This window comes from Podarcis melisellensis (assembly GCF_964234715.1).
Source record: "Podarcis melisellensis genome assembly, chromosome: 10".
Taxonomy (NCBI): domain Eukaryota; kingdom Metazoa; phylum Chordata; class Lepidosauria; order Squamata; family Lacertidae; genus Podarcis; species Podarcis melisellensis.
The window spans coordinates 19131070-19152661 of record NC_138542.1 but is presented as its reverse complement, the minus strand read 5'-3'; the positions used below and the strand labels follow the sequence as shown (position 1 = coordinate 19152661).

General features: G+C 41.8%; 1 protein-coding gene across 4 annotated transcripts; it reads left to right on the top strand.

The window, feature by feature from the left end:
* Positions 1 to 586: 586 nt before the first annotated feature.
* LOC309379584 (hyaluronidase-like) lies at positions 587 to 15647 on the top strand. 4 transcript variants are annotated; one of them, XM_081928859.1, is made up of 5 exons: positions 587 to 792; positions 3775 to 3918; positions 7072 to 8021; positions 13152 to 13241; positions 15269 to 15647. In XM_081928859.1, the coding sequence occupies exons 3-5, from the start codon at positions 7083 to 7085 to the stop codon at positions 15617 to 15619; spliced, it is 1380 nt and encodes a 459-aa protein (XP_081784985.1). In that variant the 5' UTR covers positions 587 to 792; positions 3775 to 3918; positions 7072 to 7082; the 3' UTR covers positions 15620 to 15647. The 4 variants fall into 4 exon arrangements, with proteins under 4 accessions (XP_081784985.1, XP_081784984.1, XP_081784983.1 ...); XM_081928858.1 differs by lacking the exon at positions 587 to 792 and having other exon boundaries at positions 3700 to 3918; XM_081928857.1 differs by lacking the exons at positions 587 to 792; positions 3775 to 3918 and adding an exon at positions 3926 to 4063.
* The last annotated feature ends 5945 nt before the right edge of the window (positions 15648 to 21592 follow it).

Here is a 21592-nt window from a genome sequence, read left to right as displayed (position 1 = left end):
TCAGAATATTGATGTGGCATCGTGTTATAATGCCTTAAATGTGCATAAACTATACTGCTTTATACTGAGTTTGAATGAATGGAATGCTCTGACCCAGATTTCCCTTCCCACAAGTTCAACGTTTTTCTAAAGGATAAATTAATTTTGACGTGATTTAAAACAACAACAACATCTTTCTAGTTCCCTATACAGTGGTACCTCGGGTTACATACGCTTCAGGTTACATACGCTTCAGGTTACAGACTCCGCTAACCCAGAAATATTACCTCGGGTTAAGAAGTTTGCTTCAGGATAAGAACAGAAATCATGCAGTGGTGGCGCAGCGGCAGCAGGAGGCCCCATTAACTAAAGTGGTGCTTCAGGTTAAGAACAGTTTCAGGTTAAGAACAGACCTCCAGATCGAATTCAATTCTTAACCCGAGGTACCACTGTATTCTTGGGCGAGATACATCCCTCATTTTTCTCTACTGCTGGACGGAATAGGTATCCATCAATGTGTGCTAAATAAATGCTCATTTTGGAGATGCTTTATTCCAGATTGAGTGCTTCTTTGTTTCTCTACATGAGTGCTGATAAAACCCTTTTAAAAAGTGGCATTTGTGAGCAAGTTTCCCCTGCAATTTCCAGCTCCAGGACTTTGAGGACACTCGAGCGTAGTGTCCGTAACTGACCTCTGAGACCTGGAAGAGGTGGGGAATGGAAACTGAAAAATTTCTCATGTTGTCTTTGACCATCATGGATGTGGTGCTTCTGACCACCTTGGATATCCTCCACAAAGTGAGAATACCAGCCGTGTCCATAAAAATACAGATCAAAATTTGCAGCATAAAACACCAAATATAGCAGTAGGCTAATAATACCTGTGATATTGTCTGGGCAACTCATAGAACGAATTAACTGTTAATAGGAATGTGTATAAGCTATAAATTCATATTCATGTTACTTATACACGTAATTATGTGCTGTATTTGAAAAAATATTTCCTGGAGAAATTGAAACCTAAAGTCCGAGACTGGTTACATTACCAGCAGATTAATGAGACGTTCAAGCAAGACAGGAAAGTAGGATTTCAGAAGGAGAGGTCAAAGTTAGAAACAGAATTACTGGAGCCCAATACTAAGATTCTGTCTAGAATGTATAATTTGTTGCTGAAATGGAACACACAGGATGAAACAGTAAAATCAGCAATGATTAAATGGGCACAAGACATTGGTCATGAGATTATGTTTGCAGACTGGGAAAGGTTATGGAACACAGACATTAAGTTTACGGCATGTAGTGCCTTAAAAGAGAACATAATGAAAATGATCTATAGGTGGTACATGACCCCAACCAGGCTAGCAAAGATATATCATTTGCCCAATAATAATTGCTGGAAATGTAATGAATGTGAAGGAACCTTTTATCACCTTTGGTGGACCTGCCCAAAGATTAAGGCCTACTGGGAGATGATCTATAATGAAATCAAGAAAATCCTTAAGTGGACATTTGTTAAGAAACCGGAGGCTTTTCTCTTGGGCATGGTCGGCCAAACGGTACCAAGGGAAGACAGAACATTCTTCATGTATGCAACCACGGCGGCAAGAATTCTACTGGCAAAGTATTGGAAGACTCAAGAACTACCTACTCTGGAAGAATGGCAAATCAAGGTGACAGAATTTATGGGACTAGCTGAGATGACCGGCAGGATTCGTGACCAGAGGAGAGAGACGGTGGAAGAGGACTGGAGGAAGTTTAAAATCTATCTTAAGAATTGTTGTAAAATTTTGGAATGTTAAAATGTCAAAAGGTATGAGATACAGAATTATAGCGGTTAAATTTGAAATATGAGAAAGCTTAAGGAAAAAGAGTTTTGAAATTGATCAAAGGTTTGCTAAGAATTAACACTTTAAAACTAAGGATGCAGTGAAGGGGAGGTTTGGGGAAGTCACATTAGTGTTAGTTTGTGTTGTTTTGTTGTTGTTGTTTTTGTTTTGTATGTTCCTGTTATTGTCTATGTTGGTGAAAATGAATAAAAATTATTTAAAAAAAAAAAATGGAAAAAATATTTCCAGAAGGAAGGAAACATTTCAAATAATGCAGCCAAGTGTCACGTGGGACCTTAAAGACATTTATTATGGCATGAGCATTCATGGACAGGAAATGATTCTTTAATACATTTAAACCATTCCCTTTGCGGGAGTAAAACCAAGTAAATCTTTCTCATCATTTGCTGAGGAATTGACAGGGGAAGATAAAGCAAGTTGACGTATTGTTTGGCAGACCACATCAATTTGCTGACTAGAGTTAATTTTGTGAATCAAGGATCCCTTTGACATGCTCCCATTGGTTTCGGCAAGCTTGGACCCAAACCTTTAACTTGTTCATTTTCAGGGGACCTTTTTTGTGTTTACAATATGGAGCAGAAAAATTTCTGCATGCTTTTCTTTTTGGGACTCTCCTATGACTAGGAGAGAGATGTGCATTCTTTGGATGTTTAACTAAGCATGACAATGTGGTATTGACTGAGAAATGTCAGAGAATCTGTACCAAGCTGATAATGAGGTAGCAAACTGAATCATTAGCGCCTATGCTCATTACAGTGTTTGGGATTAAAACTATGCAAGATAGCCATAGAAGAAAAAGAAGCGGCAAAAGTAACGAAAGGCACCAGTGCCCCTTTTTTGAGCAATACAGAATAATAAGCAATTTATTTATCATGGGATTTGGATACCACAGATTATTAATTTCCCTAAAATTCAACTTTGCATGGTTCAAAAGGTGCTTTTTACATATCGCAACTGTAGGAAAAATCCCAGCAATACAATTTCTCATTATTATTGAAACAAAATATGGAATATTTTATGGCATCTTCCGAAGACTCACTGTGCCCTCCAGTGAAGATTTGAGCGGGTGTAATGATGACAATTTCTGCGGGCAATACTGATTGATTAAAAGCAATAGAAAGGTTGCCTACTCATAGTCTAATCTCATGAAGCTTCATTAACAGACAGTTTCATTGGCTTCACAACTGTGGAGATGGTAGAGACCATGGTTTTCCCAAGGGAAGGTCTCAAGGCTTGCTTGGGGAACATTGCCTATGTGGGGGAAGAGAGCTTAAAAACAAACAAAGAAAGTGGTGATGGAGGAAGAATCTTGGATAGCTAACAATAGCAGCTGCAACAGCTTCTTCACAATCCCCTCTATCAGGTCCCACACCACGCCTACCAGGTGATTTACATAACACCATTCTAAAATGACAGATTTAAGGACTCTCAGCATTTCTAGGGTCCTCCAGATGTGGAGAAACATCTGGCTGTTAGGGAGAACTTGATATGGCCACCTGAATATTCAGCACCATAAGGCAGTCTGCCAGGGTGCGAATGGAGCCCATGGACAGTAGCGACATGAGAACTAGGGCATGTGGGAAGCCCATGTTGAAGTTCAAGCACATGAACATGGCCACCCCTCCCAACACTAATATCCAATGAAGGGGATTGTGTAGATGTGGAAGGGTGGTAGAAAAGGGGAGCACACTGCATGTGGCATGGCCATATGTTCAGCTTTCCATGTGGCATACTGTTCATATAACTGACCTCATGCTCCATCCCTTTTACCCCAGCTGCTATGGTTGTTGCCTTCACTGCTATCACTGTTGCCACACAATCGAGTGCTGTGCCATCATTATAGAGTAATTTGGCAGCTACTTGGCCCAAGATGCAGAGGCCTGGTAGTTTAATACAGTGTGTTGTGGGAGCTGCCGGATGTGCATGATAGGAATGGGGAATCTAAGAGGTACCTAGTGAAATTCCTAACTATAGGAATTATCCCCTGCCAGATTCCTTCTTGCGTTTGAGGGGAAAATACGTTACCAACACCCTTAAATTCTCGTTTCTTAGAAGATGTCAACAGGCATGGAAACCAAGGAGAAATAGAATGGTGGGATGATAATGGAACAGAACTTCAGTACACAGAGGGATCTGATGAGGAATGAAGGACCAGGGATGGTTACCACCAAACCTGTTGGAAGCATCAGAGGAAGTGATGAGCAAATAATCTGTCTCCTGCTCTGCCTACATATAGGGTTAGTGTTGGGGCCATGAAAAATATAACAGAGTCAGAAGCAATAGTGTAGTGTAAATGGCTTAGCTGTTCAGTGGGGCTAGGGGAAGATGATGGGGGAAGTCATTTTCCAGTAAGGGGCCTCCAAGGAGTCTGCCTGCCTCCTCCCACTCAGCCGCCCTACAGCTGAGGGGGAGGCGGTGGGCAGACCGTTTGGGGCAGCATGGAGCCTGCGGGCGTCCAAGCCACCGCATCACTCCCAGAAGAGATGAGTGGCTTGGGTGCACTGCAGGCCCCGTGGTGAGTGCCACCCGGTATTTTGTCACCCCCCCAGTAGTCACACCCAGGGCAGCCCGCCCCTACCACACACCCCTTCCTCCGCCCCGGCTGGCTACTGTACAAAGGCAAAATTTCCATTCATTGATCCACCCACTTTGAATGAAGGGATTTGAACTATTCTACCCACATAACACAGCACGACAAATATAGGCATTATGGTGGCATGACAGCAACATCAAAAAATGTTGCAAAATGATGAGCCAATGGAAATGTTTAGCATTGAGATATTGCTGCTGTATGATAAATTTCATCTTGTAAAACACTTGCTGGAACAATTTCTACGTTGTCAATCTGTTGTGCATTACATACATTCAACAGCTAGGAATAATAATAAAAAACTAATAAGAACCAGTAGGAGGGGGAAATGTATGTTTTATTTAATGTTTTTATAGTAATCAAACCGACATAGCAGGGATTTGCTGATTAGTGACGGTTATTTTATCCATTTATGATGTGCTTTTAGAATGTTATTGGAAACCTTGCAGGGAACTCTATTGCAATTCTGTTTTTGGAATTGAACTTTCATCAAATGACTGATTAAATTAATGCGAAATACTGGTTCACACAAACAAAGGCACACATTTACCTCAGAGTAAGGGAATATAGGGCTGGATTCAACTAAGTAGGGCACTATTGAGAACTACCACAAGTCCTACTTCTGAAACAGGGCTTTCTCTTCCACCAACATATGCCCTGCACACAAGAGGAGAAGAGAGGAGAGACATTAGGCAAGTAGAATGGTAGTGTTGATATAATAATAATAATAATAATAATAATAATAATAATAATAATAATTTATTATTTATACCCCGCCCATCTGGCTGAGTTTCCCCAGCCACTCTGGGCGGCTCCCAATCAGTGTTAAAAACAGTACAGCATTACATATTAAAAACTTCCCTGAACAGGGCTGCCTTAAGATGTTTTCTGAATGTCAGGTAATTCTTTATCTCTTTGACATCTGGTGGGAGGGCTTTCCACAGGGCGGGCACCACTACCGAGAAGGCCCTCTGTCTGGTTCCCTGTAGCCTCACTTCTCGCAATGAGGGAACCGCCAGAAGGCCCTCGGCGCTGGATCTCAGTGTCCGGGCTGAACGATGGGGGTGGAGACGCTCCTTCAAGTATACAGGACCGAGGCCGTTTAGGGCTTTAAAGGTCAGCACCAACACTTTGAATCATGCTCGGAAACGTACTGGGAGCCACTGCAGATCTCTCAGAACCGGTGTTATGTGATAGAATTGTTTGTGTTAGTGCACAACTTGCATAACATCTGCGTAGGCAAGAACATTACAGTGCAATCCTATGCATGTCTTCTAAGACTTAGTTCCATCAAGTTCAATGGGGCTTACTCCGAGGAAAGTGGATATGGGATTGCAGCCTTTATCCCAGAGAAACCAATGGAACACTTTAGTAATGACTAACCCAAGCTCCATTGATTTAAATGGGATCAAATCATGACTAACACTACAATCCTATGCATGCCTACTCAAATGTATGCACCACTTAGTTAATTTCACTAACTCCAAGTTTATATAGGATGACAATTGGATCAATCTGCACTTATTTTTCCAGGTCTACAACTTTTAATTCAGGCATGGTGAACCTTTGGCCCTGCAGATGTTGCTCAACTACAACTCCCATCAGCCTCATCGAGCATGGGCAATGGCCAGAGGTGATGGGAGTTGTAGTTTAGCAACATCTGCAGGGACAAAGGTTCCCCACACCTATTGATCAATTCATGTCAGGGTCTGGGCAGAGAAGGAATGGTGGAGACCGCCTCCCCAGCCTGACCCTTCTAGAGAAGAAGGAGACAGTTCAGAATTACAACAGGGGTTTGAGGGAGGTCACAGCTCAGAGGCAGATGAAGGGGAAAGCTGGGAAATAATGGGAGAGGAGGAGGAAGGAGCACCAGGGGAGTGACAGCTGACAGGCTCAGTGTCTTTAAAAAGCATCCCAGACCCGCCCTCTTCTCCCCAAACATTGCGAGCCTTGAAAGTAGTAGAGCAAAGAGCTCAAAGGCCGAAGGTGCTTTCCAGCACCCATAGCAATGACTCATGAGGAAGTGGGAGAGACGGATGGGGTGGGGTTTCACTCAGAGCAACGCCATTATTCTGAGGGGCCACATTCCCAAGCCTCTCTCTGTGAATATGGAATAAAAACAGATGGCAAGGACTTTCCTTGTCTTGTCCATTCCTGGCAACCTGCCGTGGGTGTTGGCTCCTCTGCTGCCTGACAATTAGAAGGGCAAAGTTCTTCCTGACTCTTGGTTGTTGTTGTTTAGTCGTTTAGTCATGTCCGACTCTTCGTGACCCCATGGACCAGAGCACGCCAGGCACTCCTGTCTTCTACTGTCTCCCGGAGTTGGGTCAAACTCATGCTGGTAGCTTCGAGAACACTGTCCAACCATCTCGTCCTCTGTCGCCCCCTTCTCCTTGTGGCCTCCATCTTTCCTAGCATCAGGGTCTTCTCCAGGGAGTCTTCTCTTCTCATGAGGTGGCCAAAGTACTGGATCCTCAGCTTCAGGATCTGTCCTTCTAGTGAGCACTCAGGGCTGATTTCCTTCAGAATGGAGAGGTTTGATCTTCTTGCAGTCCATGGGACTCTCAAGAGTCTCCTCCAGCACCATAATTCAAAAGCATCAATTCAACTCTTGGTTGCCACTGTTCATTAATGTTTCTTTCTTATCACTTTCAGTTTTTCCTTTGATGAAGTTACCTTATACTATGAGCTACCTGTGGATTGAATACCTAGCACTGTGGGTGTTGCTGATGGTCGACAACGGAAGTGAAATCATGCAGGCGAGAGCGCCACTGTTCCCTAACAAACCATTTCTAGTAGTTTGGAATGCACCTACTGAGCAGTGTCGGCGGCGCTACAAGGTCGATTTGGACCTCAACGTTTTCGACATCCTGACAAACCCAAACGAGACCTTGAGCGGCTCCAGTGTGACAATATTCTATCACACTCATCTCGGGTACTATCCCCATGTAGAAGACAATGGCGAATCCATCAATGGCGGGGTGCCGCAAAACGAGAGCCTCATCAAACATCTCATCAAAGCCAAGGCTGACATTGAGCATTCCATCGCCATGAAGAAATTCCAAGGACTCGGGGTCATCGACTGGGAAAACTGGAGACCCCAGTGGGATAGAAACTGGGGCCATAAAGCCATTTACAGAAATAAGTCTCTTGAACTTGTCAGAAAGCAGCATCCCCAGTGGCCTGAGAACAAGATCAAGAAAGTTGCGAAGGAAGATTTTGAAAATGCAGGGAGGGGTTTTATGAACAGCACCCTTTTCCTAGCTGAAGATATGAGGCCAAATGGGCTCTGGGGTTACTATCTCTACCCAGACTGCTACAATTATGATTACAAGAACCACCCAGACAAGTACACAGGCAAATGTCCAGACATTGAATCGTTCCGGAATGATAATCTGCTTTGGCTGTGGAAAGAAAGCACTGCCCTTTACCCTTCCATATACCTGGAATACATGCTGAAGTGCAGCCCAAACGCTTTGAAATTTGTACACTATCGGGTTAAAGAAGCAATACGCATTGCTTCGATCGCTCGGAAGGACTATGCTTTGCCTGTTTTTGTGTATGCTAGGCCATATTATGCCTATACATTCCATGAGTTGACGGAGGTAAGGATGCCGGTATCTAATAAGCTCCCAGATCCACCAACACGTGTTACCCTTTCTGATATTCTTGCATATTGACGGGATTGTACAGAGGTGAAAACCATAATGTTAGAGAAAGGGACTTATGGAAGATCGCAGGACAGCTTTTGCTAGTAATTTGTACTTTAATAAGGACTCCCTGCTATGGAAGGTGGATTGCAGACTTCTCTTAAATCTGAGGGTACACTAGTGATGCCAAACATTCACATGAGCAGCAATATGCATAAAAGAGACTGCAAAGGTGGTATGGGAACCAGGGCCTAGCAGTTAGAGGTCCTCAAAGATGTTTCTTTATGGCAGGGATAGGGAACCTGTAGCTCTCCCAGACATACAACTCCCATCATTCCCTTTTTAAAAAATAATTATTAATTTGTCAGGTATACATTTCCCACAATTAAATATACAATACATCAAATGACTTCCCTTCTTCTCATTCCATGGTTCCTTAGACTTCCAAAATTAACTTTCATATTCTATTTCCTCCATCTAGTTTCCCCCTTTCCATTATATCTTAATCTGCATTATACTGTTGAATTTACAATTTTCACTTGCTTACAGTTGTTTTCCAAATACCCCACAAATATTCTCCATTCCTCTTTATACACTCGTTCTTATTGTTCTCTTACCTTGCTGGTTAGGCCTGCTAGCTCTGCACATTCCATCATTTTCAGCTGTTCCTCTTCCTCTGGACCTTCTCCCACCTTCCATTTCTGAGCTAACATAATCCGAGCTGCTGTCGTTGCATACAGAAATAGCTTTTTCTGCCCCCTGTCTGTACCATACCCAAAGGAAATGCCTCTAGGGGGAACATTGGGGGAATGTTCTTTAAAGCAATTTTTTTCATTTCATTATAAATCATTTCCCAATAAAGTCATACCTTGGTTTTCGAACAGCTTAGTCCTTGAACGTTTCGGCTCCAGAACGCCACAATAGTTCGGTTTGCGAACTATTTTTGGAGCTTCCTGCAGGCAATCAGAAGCCATGTTTTGGTTTCTGAATGTTTTGGAAGTCGAACGGACTGTACTCCTTAACTATTCTGCATGACCACCACATATGATGAAATGCTCCTTCTGCTTCTTTCCATTCCCAACAGATACCTGCAACTCCCATCATTCCTGACCATTGGCCACATGGACTGGACTTGATGGGAACTGGAGTCCAATAACATACAAGTTTCCCATCCTCGCTTTAGGGAAATGCATATTAAGCCTATCCCCAAGGCTTCATTGAGAGGGGAGTGGGACTCAAAGCACTCACTGGTGACCATGCCTCAAAGTTTCTGCATTTCGCATCTGTGAGGATGGGGTTTTATGTGGGTACATCTTCATGCTGTTGGGAATCCTGACTGAACCTGGGTTCTTGACAGTACGTGTAACGTCAGGGAACTGTGGCTGGCAAGCATGTTAATCCCATTCCTCTCAAAAATTCACTAAAGTTACCTGTGCCCCATGGGAAGGTCCTTATGTATATACCTCAGCTTGACTGGTAAACTGTTAAATGTCTCATGTAAAAGCACTGATCTAAAATACTGTACAGTGGAACCTCAGGTTATGAACTTAATTCGTTCTGGATGTCCATTCTTAATCCGAAACCATTCTTAACCTGAGGCACACTTTTGCTAGTGGGGGCCTCCCACTGCCACCGCGCCGCCGGCATGAAATTTCCGTTCTCGTCCTGGGGCAAAGTTTGCAACCCAAGGTACTACTTCCGGGTTAGCAGAGTTTGTAACCCGAAGTGTTTGTAACCCAAAACGTTTGTTACCACTGTAACCAGAATAATTATGCAGTGATAGATTGAACTATTTTTATACAGTCATGTGCATTCTTTGTAAAGTAATGTATAGCGCTGCATTTTCGCAGTCCACTCTATTTTCTGTGTTGGCCGGTGTGAGGAAAAATACAGGGCTGGCAACAAACAGAGGCTGGTGTGAGGTGTATGAGAATGTGAAGGGAGAATGGTGTGTGATTTCTATCACCTCAGTGAGAACAAGGCCTCAGAAGCTGCATCCAGTTAAATGCAGCGCATAATACATCAGCTTTATTTGCTCTCTGGGGTCAAAGAAACATCACAGGTTGATTGTGGTCACCTGCTGAATTACAAAGGCCAGAGTGAAATTGCCAGAAGCAGTTAAAATGACAAGACCAGATAAAACAAACAAACAGAAAAGCACACCACTGATTCAGCTAGTACTGAAACTCAGCAGTAATTAGTAATAGCACCATAAAATACAATACAATATAAAAATAGCTCATTAACCAATGCAGAAAGAAAATATTCATCATAAATGTGCATGTTAGGATGACTGAAATCAAAGAATTAAAAACATATTTTTATTATAATGTTTCCAGGCTGTGTCTCATCTTGGGGAGTGCACAACAGTTAATGAAATACAAAATACTAAAACCATAAAAAGTCTAAAATCAAATATACAATGATTGCAAACAGTACCGATCTCATCCCTCCACAGATGCTCGACAGAACAGAAACATTTTCATGTGGCAATGAAAATTTGGAAAAACAAGCTTTCCCCTTCCCAGCAGTTTTTTTTAAGAACTGGAAATATATATTCCATTTTCACTGTCACTCCGAACCTGGAGAACATGTTTCAAATCAGCTGTAGTTTCCAGACCATCTTCAAGGGCAGCCTTATGTAAAGCACGTTATAGCCGTACCTTGCTTCTCGAACACCTTGTGACTCGAACGTTTTGGCTTCCGAATGCCACAAACCTGGAAGTGAGTGTTCCAGGTTGCAAATGTTTTTCGGAAAGCGAACATCCGACGTAGCTTCTGCGGCTTCAGATTGAGTGCAGGAAGCTCCTGCAGCCAATCAGAAGACGCACTTTGGTTTTCGAACATTTTTGGAAGTCGAGCGGACTTCCGGAACGGATTCCGTTCGAGAACCAAGGTACGACAATACTAGGAAGCAAAGAAGTTACTAGGGTGTAGACCATCATGGCTAGGCAACTCCAGGAAAGATTTCAGTTGGCAAACCAGCCATAGATGGCAATAGCTGTGGCTGCATCCACCTGGGTTTCCAATGCTGCTTCTGGGAGTATGTTCACATGATTATGCAGAGATTTCCACTTCAGACTTCCCACATAGGTTTGACACAGAAGCTGATGGAGGTGTTGGGGGGTAAAGTCAGCATGAAGAGCCCCTTCCTCTCTGTCAACATGTAGGAGGAGGCAGGTAGAGCAAGTGATCAGGGCTATGTTGCCTAAATTTTCTATCACTTGTATATATTCAAGGCAGTTCTGGTGGATACAAAATTCCCTACATTTCAGTTCTGTATTCAAGCTGTGTACACACCATACGCTTAAAGCACGCAACTGAAAAATCTGGGGAACTGTAGTTTATTATAAGGGTGGTAGAAATTGGAGCTCCATAGGAGATAAACTAGGGATGCGGGTGGTCCTGTGGGTTAAACCACAGAGCCTAGGACTTGCCGATCAGAAGGTCGGCGGTTTGAATCCCCGCAACGCGGTGAGCTCCCGTTGCTTGGTCCCTGCTCCTGCCAACCTAGCAGTTTGAAAGCACATCAAAGTGCAAGTAGATAAATAGATAAATAGATAAATAGATAAATAGATAAATAGATAAATAGATAAATAGATAAATAGATAAATAGATAAATAGATAAATAGATAAATAGATAAATAGATAAATAGATAAATAGATAAATAATAGATACCTTCCTGCGGGAGGATAAACGGCATTTCCGTGCGCTGCTCTGGTTTGTCAGAAGTGGCTTTGTCATGCTGGCCACATGACCCAGAAGCTGTACGCCAGCTCCCTCGGCCAATAAAGCAAGATGAGCACCGCTACCCCAGAGTCGGCCACAACTGGACCTAATGATCAGGGGTCCCTTTACCTTTACCTAGGAGATAAATTTACAGTTCCTAGGATTCTTTGAGGGCAGCAATCTACTTTAAATGCATGGTGTGTACAGAACCTCTCAAAGCAGGACACTTTATGTCATCTGTAATTCGGGGTTGGTACAGGGATGGGATATCACAGGATCAGTGCTGAATTATATAGCTGTCATGGGATGGGGGTATAGCTTTCTGGATTCAGAACTTTTGAGTTTAATGGATGGTTCACTTTGCTTCAAAGGTTATATGTTTACTGTGCTCTAACCTGATCATTTGGGTGTCTTTTGAAACTGCCACCATTGCTTTTACTGCAGACAGTGTTTGCTTATTTTTTTAAAAAGAGAGTTGATAGTGGTGCGAGAGAGGTATTATTGCCTATGATGTGTGCATTCAACTCACTGAGATCTCTGGCAAACAGGCACTACAGAGTATTATTGTAGTGTTTCAAAAACCATCCAAACTTGTTTCACAAGAGGTGACCCCCCAACCCCCGCTGGAAAAATGGGTGGATACAAAATGGGCAATGATGCTTTGACTGTGCATCATGCTCTATTAGGGTTGCCATGTGTCCTCTTTTTCCAGGACATGTCCTCTTTTTCAGGGGTGAAATTTCTGTCTGGGTGGATTTTTTTTTTTTTTTTTTTGCCAAAATGTCTCTGGCTATACTTTCTGGATGAGATGTAGACATAATGGGTGGCTGAAGACTTGCTTTCCTCTTCTCTTCTTCTGACTCCCTCAGCAATATATCACAGCTACTATAGGGACGCGGGTGGCCCTGTGGGTTAAACCACAGACTTGCCGATCAGAAGGTCAGTGGTTCGAATCCCCACGACGGGGTGAGCTCCCATTGCTCGGTCCCTGCTCCTGCCAACCTAGCAGTTCGAAAGCACATCAAAGTGCAAGTAGATAAATAGGTACCACTCCTGCGGGAAGGTAAACAGCATTTCCGTGTGCTGCTCTGGTTCACCAGAAGCGGCTTAGTCATGCTGGCCACATGACCACATGAAGCTGTACGCTGGCACCCTCAGCCAATAAAGTGAGATGAGCGCCGCAACCCCAGAGTCGGTCACGACTGGACCTAATGGTCAGGGGTCCCTTTACCCTTTCACTATAGCTTACATGTCGTAGGGGTATTTAGAATGAGAGCCATCACCGCATACTCTTCTTTGCTCATCAAAATATGGCAGACCTATTATATTATGCGTATCCGTGGCTTACTTTTCAGGAAGACTTGGTGAACACTATTGGTGAGAGTGCAGCCTTGGGGGCAGCAGGAGTTGTCCTGTGGGGAAGCATGCAGTATGCCAGTTCTAATGTAAGTGAATTTGGGTTAAGAAAATGAGCTAAGTTTTGCAGGAATTCTTGGAACACCCCCTCCTCCTAAACATACCCCCAATCCCCAAAAGATGGCAGCAAAGATTGCAGGTTCTTGCTATTTCTATGGCCCACAGATCTGGGAATGGCAATATGCATTCCAAGACTGGCCTTCCCAGGAAAAAGATCTCCAATGGTTTAGCTCATGGGTAGGCAAACTAAGGCCTGGGGACCAGATCCGGCCCAATCGCCTTCTCAATCCAGCCCGTGGACGGTCCAGGAATCAACACGTTTTTGCATGAGTAGAATGTGTACTTTTATTTAAAATGCATCTCTGGGTTTTTTGTGGGGCATAGGAATTTGTTCATTTTTTCCCTTCCAAAATATAGTTTGGTCCCCCACAAGGTCTGAGGGACAGTGGACCGGCCCTCCTGAAAAAGTTTGCTGACCCCTGGTAGCTCACACAAATCCCCAAATCAAATTTATTTTATTTTATTTGTTGGTACTGATCCAAAGATACACAGAAATACATACCCATTATAAAGTATCTTTTTATAATATACTGAGATAAAATGACTAATTAACCTAAAAAAGAGCAAAGAAAATACAAGAAAATGAGAAATCTAAAGAAGGAGAAAACAAAAAAGAAGGAAAAGTAAGGAAAAAAACACCTAAAGAAAGATAGAGTAGAAGAAAAGGATTTCTGGCTCTCTACAGCATATGACATTCATTCTTTAGAACACAACCATTATATCTTCTGTAAGCTAGTATTTTTTTCAACCTTCAAATCCAGATAGGATTATTTTCTCTTTTATGCAAAAGTCCATAAGGAATTTCCAATCCTTAACAAATGTTATTAATGGTTTTTGCTCTAATTAAGCATGTTGGTTTTGCCATCTCAGCTAAGTCCAATAATTTTATCAGCCATTCTTCTGTAAGTGGGTAAGGCACACTTACGCATCAAATTTAGAATACATCTGAAGAGGACAAGCATGGTGGCTCATCTGAGTGAGAGGTAAACCTAGACATTTGCATGTGGTCGTTGTGCGCATGCATTTGGAAGAATATGGGCTCAGCTACATTAGTAAAGAAAAAGCGTTTTATATGTGTTATAATAATGTGACGCCAGGTGGCGCTGTAGAGTTCCGTCTTTCGCCAGTGTGATTTCCCACTTTGAGGTTTACAACACGTTTTCCTGAAACGCTTTTCTGATGCGTCTAGATCCAGCCTATAGCAACACTTGGGGTGTCAAATGTAGAATGCACGGGCTGTGCAACATTTTGTGCTGAAGAACTCAAACCCAACTTTTAATTTTTTGGTAGCGTGTAAATAGAGATATTCTAATGAATGTACTCATTTTGTGCATGTGCGATTTTGGCTTCAAAGATCTGCGATCTACCAAACCTATTTATGCTAGACTTTGAATGGGGAAGCAAAGACGAAGTTACTACTTGCCTTTAAGAGACTGGAGGATGGGGAGAACCTGGTACTGGGATTAGCAAAAGTCCGACCAAACACTTTCCTTACCAACCCATTTTGTCATTGTCCTCCGTACTCCAGAAATTTAGGAATAAACAAACCTGAGATTTTTGCGATTCAAAGAACTTTCATAGTCACTCATGACTGAACCCATTTCACATCCCCTTGAACAAATATCTGCGCTAGTCATTTAGACAATACAGTGGTACCTCGGTTCTCGAACGAAATCTGTTCTGGAAGCCCGTTTGGCTTCTGAAACATTTGAAAACCGAGGGGCGGCTTCCCATTGGTTGCAAGAGCTTCCTGTACTCGGTGGAAGCCTGGAAGCCACGTCAGAAGTTCAGGTTCCAAAACACGTTTGGAAACCGAAACACTTCTGTGTTTTCGGCTTTCAGGAGCCAAAACGTACAATAACGGAAGTGTTTGGGAACCAAGGTTTGACTGTAGTGCCAACTGCTTAAGGGTGGAATCCTATAGTTCCACTTACTATTTCTGTGAAGACATCTATAGGATTGCTCTGTAAGTAAACCTGTCCTTGTTTTCTTTTAGGACAGCTGTTTAACTGTGAAAAAGTACGTCGATGGTCTCTTGGGACATTACATCATGAACGTGACCTCTGCGGCCAAGCTCTGCAGCAAAGTTCTCTGTAAGAAGAATGGAAGATGCATTCGGAAAAACAGCGAATCAGATGCCTACCTGCACTTGTCTCCTGACAGTTTTAAGATTTGGCTCAATATCTCTGAAACGGAGAGAAGAGTAGTTGTACAAGGAAATCTGAAGCAGGAGGACATGGAGGTCATGAAAGAGAAGTTCATCTGTCAGTGTTACCAAGGGTGGATGGGGTTATTTTGTGAACTGCCTACTCACCACAAAAAGCGGTGCAAACCTAATTCAGTCTAATATTCAATATTTCATTACCAAACTCTTACTGTGGAGTGTTAGTCAGATTTTAATCAAAAGCAGACAGACGTTTATTGACGGATGAATTCCCCAATACAAAGCAAATTACCCAAGAACCCAAGTATATTCATAAATCCATTTACTCTAAAATCGGCAAGTTGCGTATCCCATACAATTAACAGAACTATGGAATAGTCTTGAGTGAATACTATACTGCAGAACTCTCCGAACTTTTCATGCTGGTGACCAATGCTTTTCTAAAAAAAATGTTTAGGGGTACTCTCATTTTGACTTAAAGAAAAATCACCATTTTATAGGTCAGACCAGGGAAAATAAATACAGAAAATGTACAAAAGTACAAAGATTCACAAAATGTTTAGGGATACGCATACCCCTGCATCCCCCCAGAAGAAAAGCACTGCTGGTGACATACTTTTTAGATATGCATCATTTCATGACACCGTAATTCAGCTTTATTAGCAAACCGGAGGTTAAACTAACCTCTTTCCAGTCCTGGGAGGTGTGCTGGGAGTGTTTGCATGACACAACTATACACTACAGCCGACACAATGACGTGTCGCAACATTCGGATTGGAAAGCTCTGCTATACTGGGTCCAGGAGGATAACCCTCTCAGATTCTGTGAGAACAGGCTGAAGCTATTTCTCACGTTGTGATACCCAAATCTTCCAAAGATCTATTAAGGAAGTCCTTTTAAAAAAACTTTCTACATGCAAAGCTTATGTATCTCAGCTGCTATGCAGAATTAGTGATAGTTCACCTGTTCTCAGAGGGCTTGAGGTGGTCCTATCAAAGGGATATAGCTCAGCAGTAAAGGAACGCAGACACCAGTATCCCCAGTTAGGACTACTGCTGGTCAATATTGAGGTCGATGGACTTGGTATAAGGCAGTTCCTATGTTCCTTGGTGGATAATTGTTTTATATGTCTTAGCAGAAGAGCTGGTACCCACCCCAGGGTATCTCGTTTGTGCCTTCAGGATACACTTGTTATTATTATTTATTGAATTTAGATACCACCTTATACCCGGAGGTCTCAAAATTGCATGTAGCATTGTGATAATTGAAATGTGCATCCGTGGTGTGTCATCGTTTTGAAAGTAACATCACCTTTATAAGAAAACACAAGCCTTGATCAATGATGTCTTGATCTGGTTTGCATGTAACACTAACACTAACTCTTTTGTAAAGTTCCTGAATTATCTATCTCATTATTCCACTCAGGTAACAAACCAGAGCTCATTCACTGCCTCATTGATGGCACAGAGGTTGCTGTCACTCCTCAATGCAAGGCATAAACAACACTTAGCTTCTTGGCTTCCTAGAAACTTCAACCATTCAATATGCCAAATACTCTGCTCAACATAGTTCAGCATGTGAAAAATGGCATCAGAGAAATGTTCTACCCAACATAAAAACCAGCACATCCCAGTTTTACCTGCAAGGGAAAATTCCATTTATGCCAGACATAGACAATGTGATTCTGACACAGCCCCCAGGCAGCATGGCCAACACTCAGGGATGACAGAAGTTGCTATTCAGTCCAGCAACATCTGTAGGGTATTAAATTGGCTACCCTTGATTCATGACAACTTTCCCCCCATAAGAACAATGCAAGATTCACATTGTGGGTTAATATTAAAGGTGTCTACTGCAGCAAAATAAAGAAGTACATTCTTCATCAGATCTAAAAGGACTTATGGAATAAGGAGGTATTCCTCTGTTCTTGAGAATGGGCATCAATACTGTGGGATTTTTTTGGTTACAGTGGGACCTCGGGTTACATACACTTCAGGATACATATGCTTCAGGTTACAGACTTCACTAACCCAGAAATATTACCAGAAATAGAACTTCGCTTCAGGATGAGAACAGAAATTGTGCTCTGGTGGCGCGATGGCAGTGGGAGGCCCCATTAGCTAAAGTGGTGCTTCAGGTTAAGAACAGTTTCAGGTTAAGAACAGACCTCCAGAACGAATTAAGTAATTAACCCGAGGTACCACTGTATAAGCTCTCTTTAAAGTTCAAGTTCTATATTCTATGGCCCCATTTGCACCATGTCTTTAAATCACTCTTATGCCACTTTAACCGTCATGGCTTCCTCCAAAGCATCATGGGAACTGTAGCTTGTTAAGGTAGCTGAACATTCTTAGGAGACCCCTATTCCCCTCCCAGAACTACAATTCCCAGAATTCCCTGGGAAGAGGGATTGATTGTTAAAATGGTTTCCCAACAATGTTTATGCCATTAACAAACTACAATTCTCAGGAGTCCTTGCAGGAAGCCATCATTGCTTAAAGTGATACGATGATGCTTTATGTGTATAATGCAGACCTTATAGCAAACTCCTTTTGCCTGCTTTCTAGCGGCTTTCTTTTACTTTGTCCAAAACACCATTGTTGCCATTGCTAGTTTTAACTTTCATCATTCTGAAGTAAGATAAGAAATACTAAAGGACTTGAATTATCCGCAGTATTCATTTCCCAGTGTGCTATGATTTTGTAGAACCAAATCTCTTACACTTCTCATATCTCCCACCTGCACATTTTCTTGGACTGCTTTTTGTGTGGTGCTTGCCCCTACATAAGACTTGTTTACAAGATTTTTCAGTGTGTTTGATGTTCTGTCATGTTCAGTATTTGCTCTATCCAGATTGAAGAAGAAGAAAATCAGAAAATCTTCCCATCATTCATTCATATTGCAGCAATGAGGTTTACATGACTCTCTGAATCATACTGTTTATTATTTAAGATCCTCTTCAGCTAAGACTCTTTTATTTTTAAGATTTCATAAGAGTTGAAATTTGAATTTGGTATTAATATATTTGCCTAATTTGACTATTGATTCTTTAGCTCATTAAACTCTAAGAGCAGTATCCAGTGCAACGGGAAATAATTCTCAAACAAAAACTTGTGATATTTTCCCTCCTCCTTGTCACAACTCTTTATTTTTTTCATATTCACTGGGTCAAAAGGAAGAAAGGGGATAACTCTCTGTCTCTGTTTCTTGTAGAAACTTTATTGCTTTTTCCTAGTGTTTATCCTAGGGAGAATTTTAATAATGGTTTCCTGTTGAAAATTGTAGCAGAAAAGATGAGTGAGTGTTCCAGTTTGTGAATGTTCTTTGGAACCTGAATGTCCGACGCGACTTCCAAGAGACCTTGGTTTCTGAAAGTTTTGGAAGTCAAACGGACTTTTGGAACGGATTCCATTCAATCTCCGAGGTACCACTGTATTGCCCAACATGCTCCTTGATTAATTTCACCCCTGAAGAAACTGGGTGATTTGTAGAATCCAAGTTACACACTATCCCATGTGAGTTTTTTCATCCCCATCCATAAGGACACCTAGATTTTTTGATGGAACTGTTCCACCTGGAATTTGGAAGAGGGGGAAGATATCCAAAAATTCATCTGGTAGCAGCATTATTGTATTTTTTCTTACATGTATATCCAACCTTTCTTTCATACTGGCATCATACAAGTTGTCTCCCATCTGGGTAGCACTGAGCAAACCGAGACCTGATTAACTTCAGGTAGACAGTGGTTTGACTGATGTTATAAGTCCCACTGAATTCGCTGAGTTGTACTTCTGCATAGACATGCTTAGGATTGGCCTACACGAGTCATGGCTCATAATAGAATCGTAATGAATATTTTAAGGCGGTAATGGCCAGTTTAAACCAAGACACACAAGTGGGACTGACTTCAGTTAAATAGAGATTTAGCGAAAGTCTCCAGTTTTACTCTTTGCCCTGAGTCACCTCTGTAATGACATGTTTGGTGGAAAGCAAACAGAAAAAGGTTTGACATCCAACTTCTCTCTTCTGCATGGGATAGCTGGCATGACTGATGGCAAATCGGAAGGTAATCATAACTGTATTTTTCATTTAAAATGCGGACCTGTTCTTTTAGAACCAAGTTGGAAGTCTTGAGATTTCTGTTATTTATTTTACCTGTCTAGGGTTGACTTTTAGTATCCATTGTTTTTGGTTTTCTTGCTGGTGCCATTTCTGCCTTGAGCAAAATTAACCCAAACTGTTATTTTGAACGACATGGAATTTAATATACATCAGGAATTATATTCTTAGATCCTAGTGACATCCCAACAATACAGAAAAGCAATACAGAAAAGTGCTCTTAGATGCTACCTGCAAGAGACCTAAAATTGGCAGTGGTAAGTAATCTTGGGGAATAACTGTATTGCTGAGAATAATTCATTTTTCATTTCTGCATTATGAACAACCCTGTGTAATTCCAAAGCTTGCACACCAAAATAGCAACTTTTGTACTTTAAGATTCAAATTTAACAGGTGCAACCTTCCAAACAGGCGCAACCTTCAAAAATAAAAGAAATGTCTTCATTAAAGGGTGCATACTACGAATTCCCTTCAAGTAGGTTATTTTACTACGGCCCCCATTCTATATTTCCATTTCCCTTATCAAATTGGCACTCAATATTTCACAGCTATTGAGCATGCTCAATTCCCACTGGACTATTTTTTGCCCCATAGGTTTGTTTCAAATCTTTTTAAGTTTACGTCTGCAAATTTTGGTGTTCTCCTGAGCATGTTGATACCTTCTCATTTTTTGGTGGCCCCGTTTTGCCTCTAATCCAGCCAGCACACACCACCTGAATTCATTCTCCGAGGGAATGATGATCATTATGTCGTTCATTCTGCAATGTTTGCTCTTATTCCATTTTGCACATGCTTCATCTGTTTAGATTTAGAAGAATGAAAAAAACCAAAAACAATTAAAACATACAGGAGTCCTAGAGAGCCAATGTAATGGGATGGCAATAGATTGTTGGACTGGGACCTGGGGGACCAGCATTCAAATCTCCACTCAGCCATGGGTGATGGTGGGCCAGTCACTCCTCTGTCTAACCTACCTCACAGGTTGTTGTTGAGAATAAATGAGGAGGGGGAGAGCAATAGATACCCTCTGGAGATCCTGGGAGGAAAGGTGGGGTATGAACAGAATAAATAAATATACTGCAGTAGCACAAATGAAACGAAATTCTATATAGAATACATATTCAGATCATGACGGATGTTTGTCTGATTTCTCCCCCCTTTACAACCCAAACTGCATGTGAATTCCAATTACCCAAACCTTTGATAGCTGTGATCCTGATTTCTGGAATTGACTGTGTGCTACTGTGGCCAACAAGGAATCATTCAGATAAATGGGCTATTTTATTTGCCACATTTTAATGATGCTCTTCCTCAAAGCAGCTCAGTCTAACTTGTATGGGATAATTCCATTTTATCTCCATAACACCACTATGGGATAGGATAGGCTGGTGAAGTAGGTTTGCTGAGGGCTGCCGAATGCAATGGTTGGTTGAGTGGAGATTTGATCCCAGGACTCCATTTCCAGTTCTAACATTCTAGCAATTGCACCAGAAGACCAGCTTTCAACTAGGCATGTGAATATTGCATTTCCTCCTGAAACATGATTGTCTAGCCTTGAGCAAAGTTTACCTTCTTGATTCAATGCATTTGAATAGTTTGTTACTGAAGCTGAACTTATACCCTCCAACATTTATCTGATGAAAATAAGGATGTTCTAATTAATTAATTAATTAATTAATAATAATAATTTTATTATTTATACCCTGCCCCTTTGACTGGGTTGCCCCAGCCACTATGGGCGGCTTCCAACACATATAAAAACATAAAATGTTAAAAAAATTCTCTATACAACTTTCTCTATTCAAATGCCTTCTAAACGTTATATAGTTACTTATCTCCTTGCTTCAGGAGTCACAAAACCCTCCAATGAACATTTCTCCAATGAAAATACAGATGTTCTAAGGAAAAGCGGGACATTCTGGGATCAAATCAGAAACCAGGACAGCATCTTTAAATCAGGGACTTTTGCTGGAAGATATGGAGACTTGGAGGGTCTGTGAACTGGGGCTATCATTTCAATAAGCATAGGAGCCAACT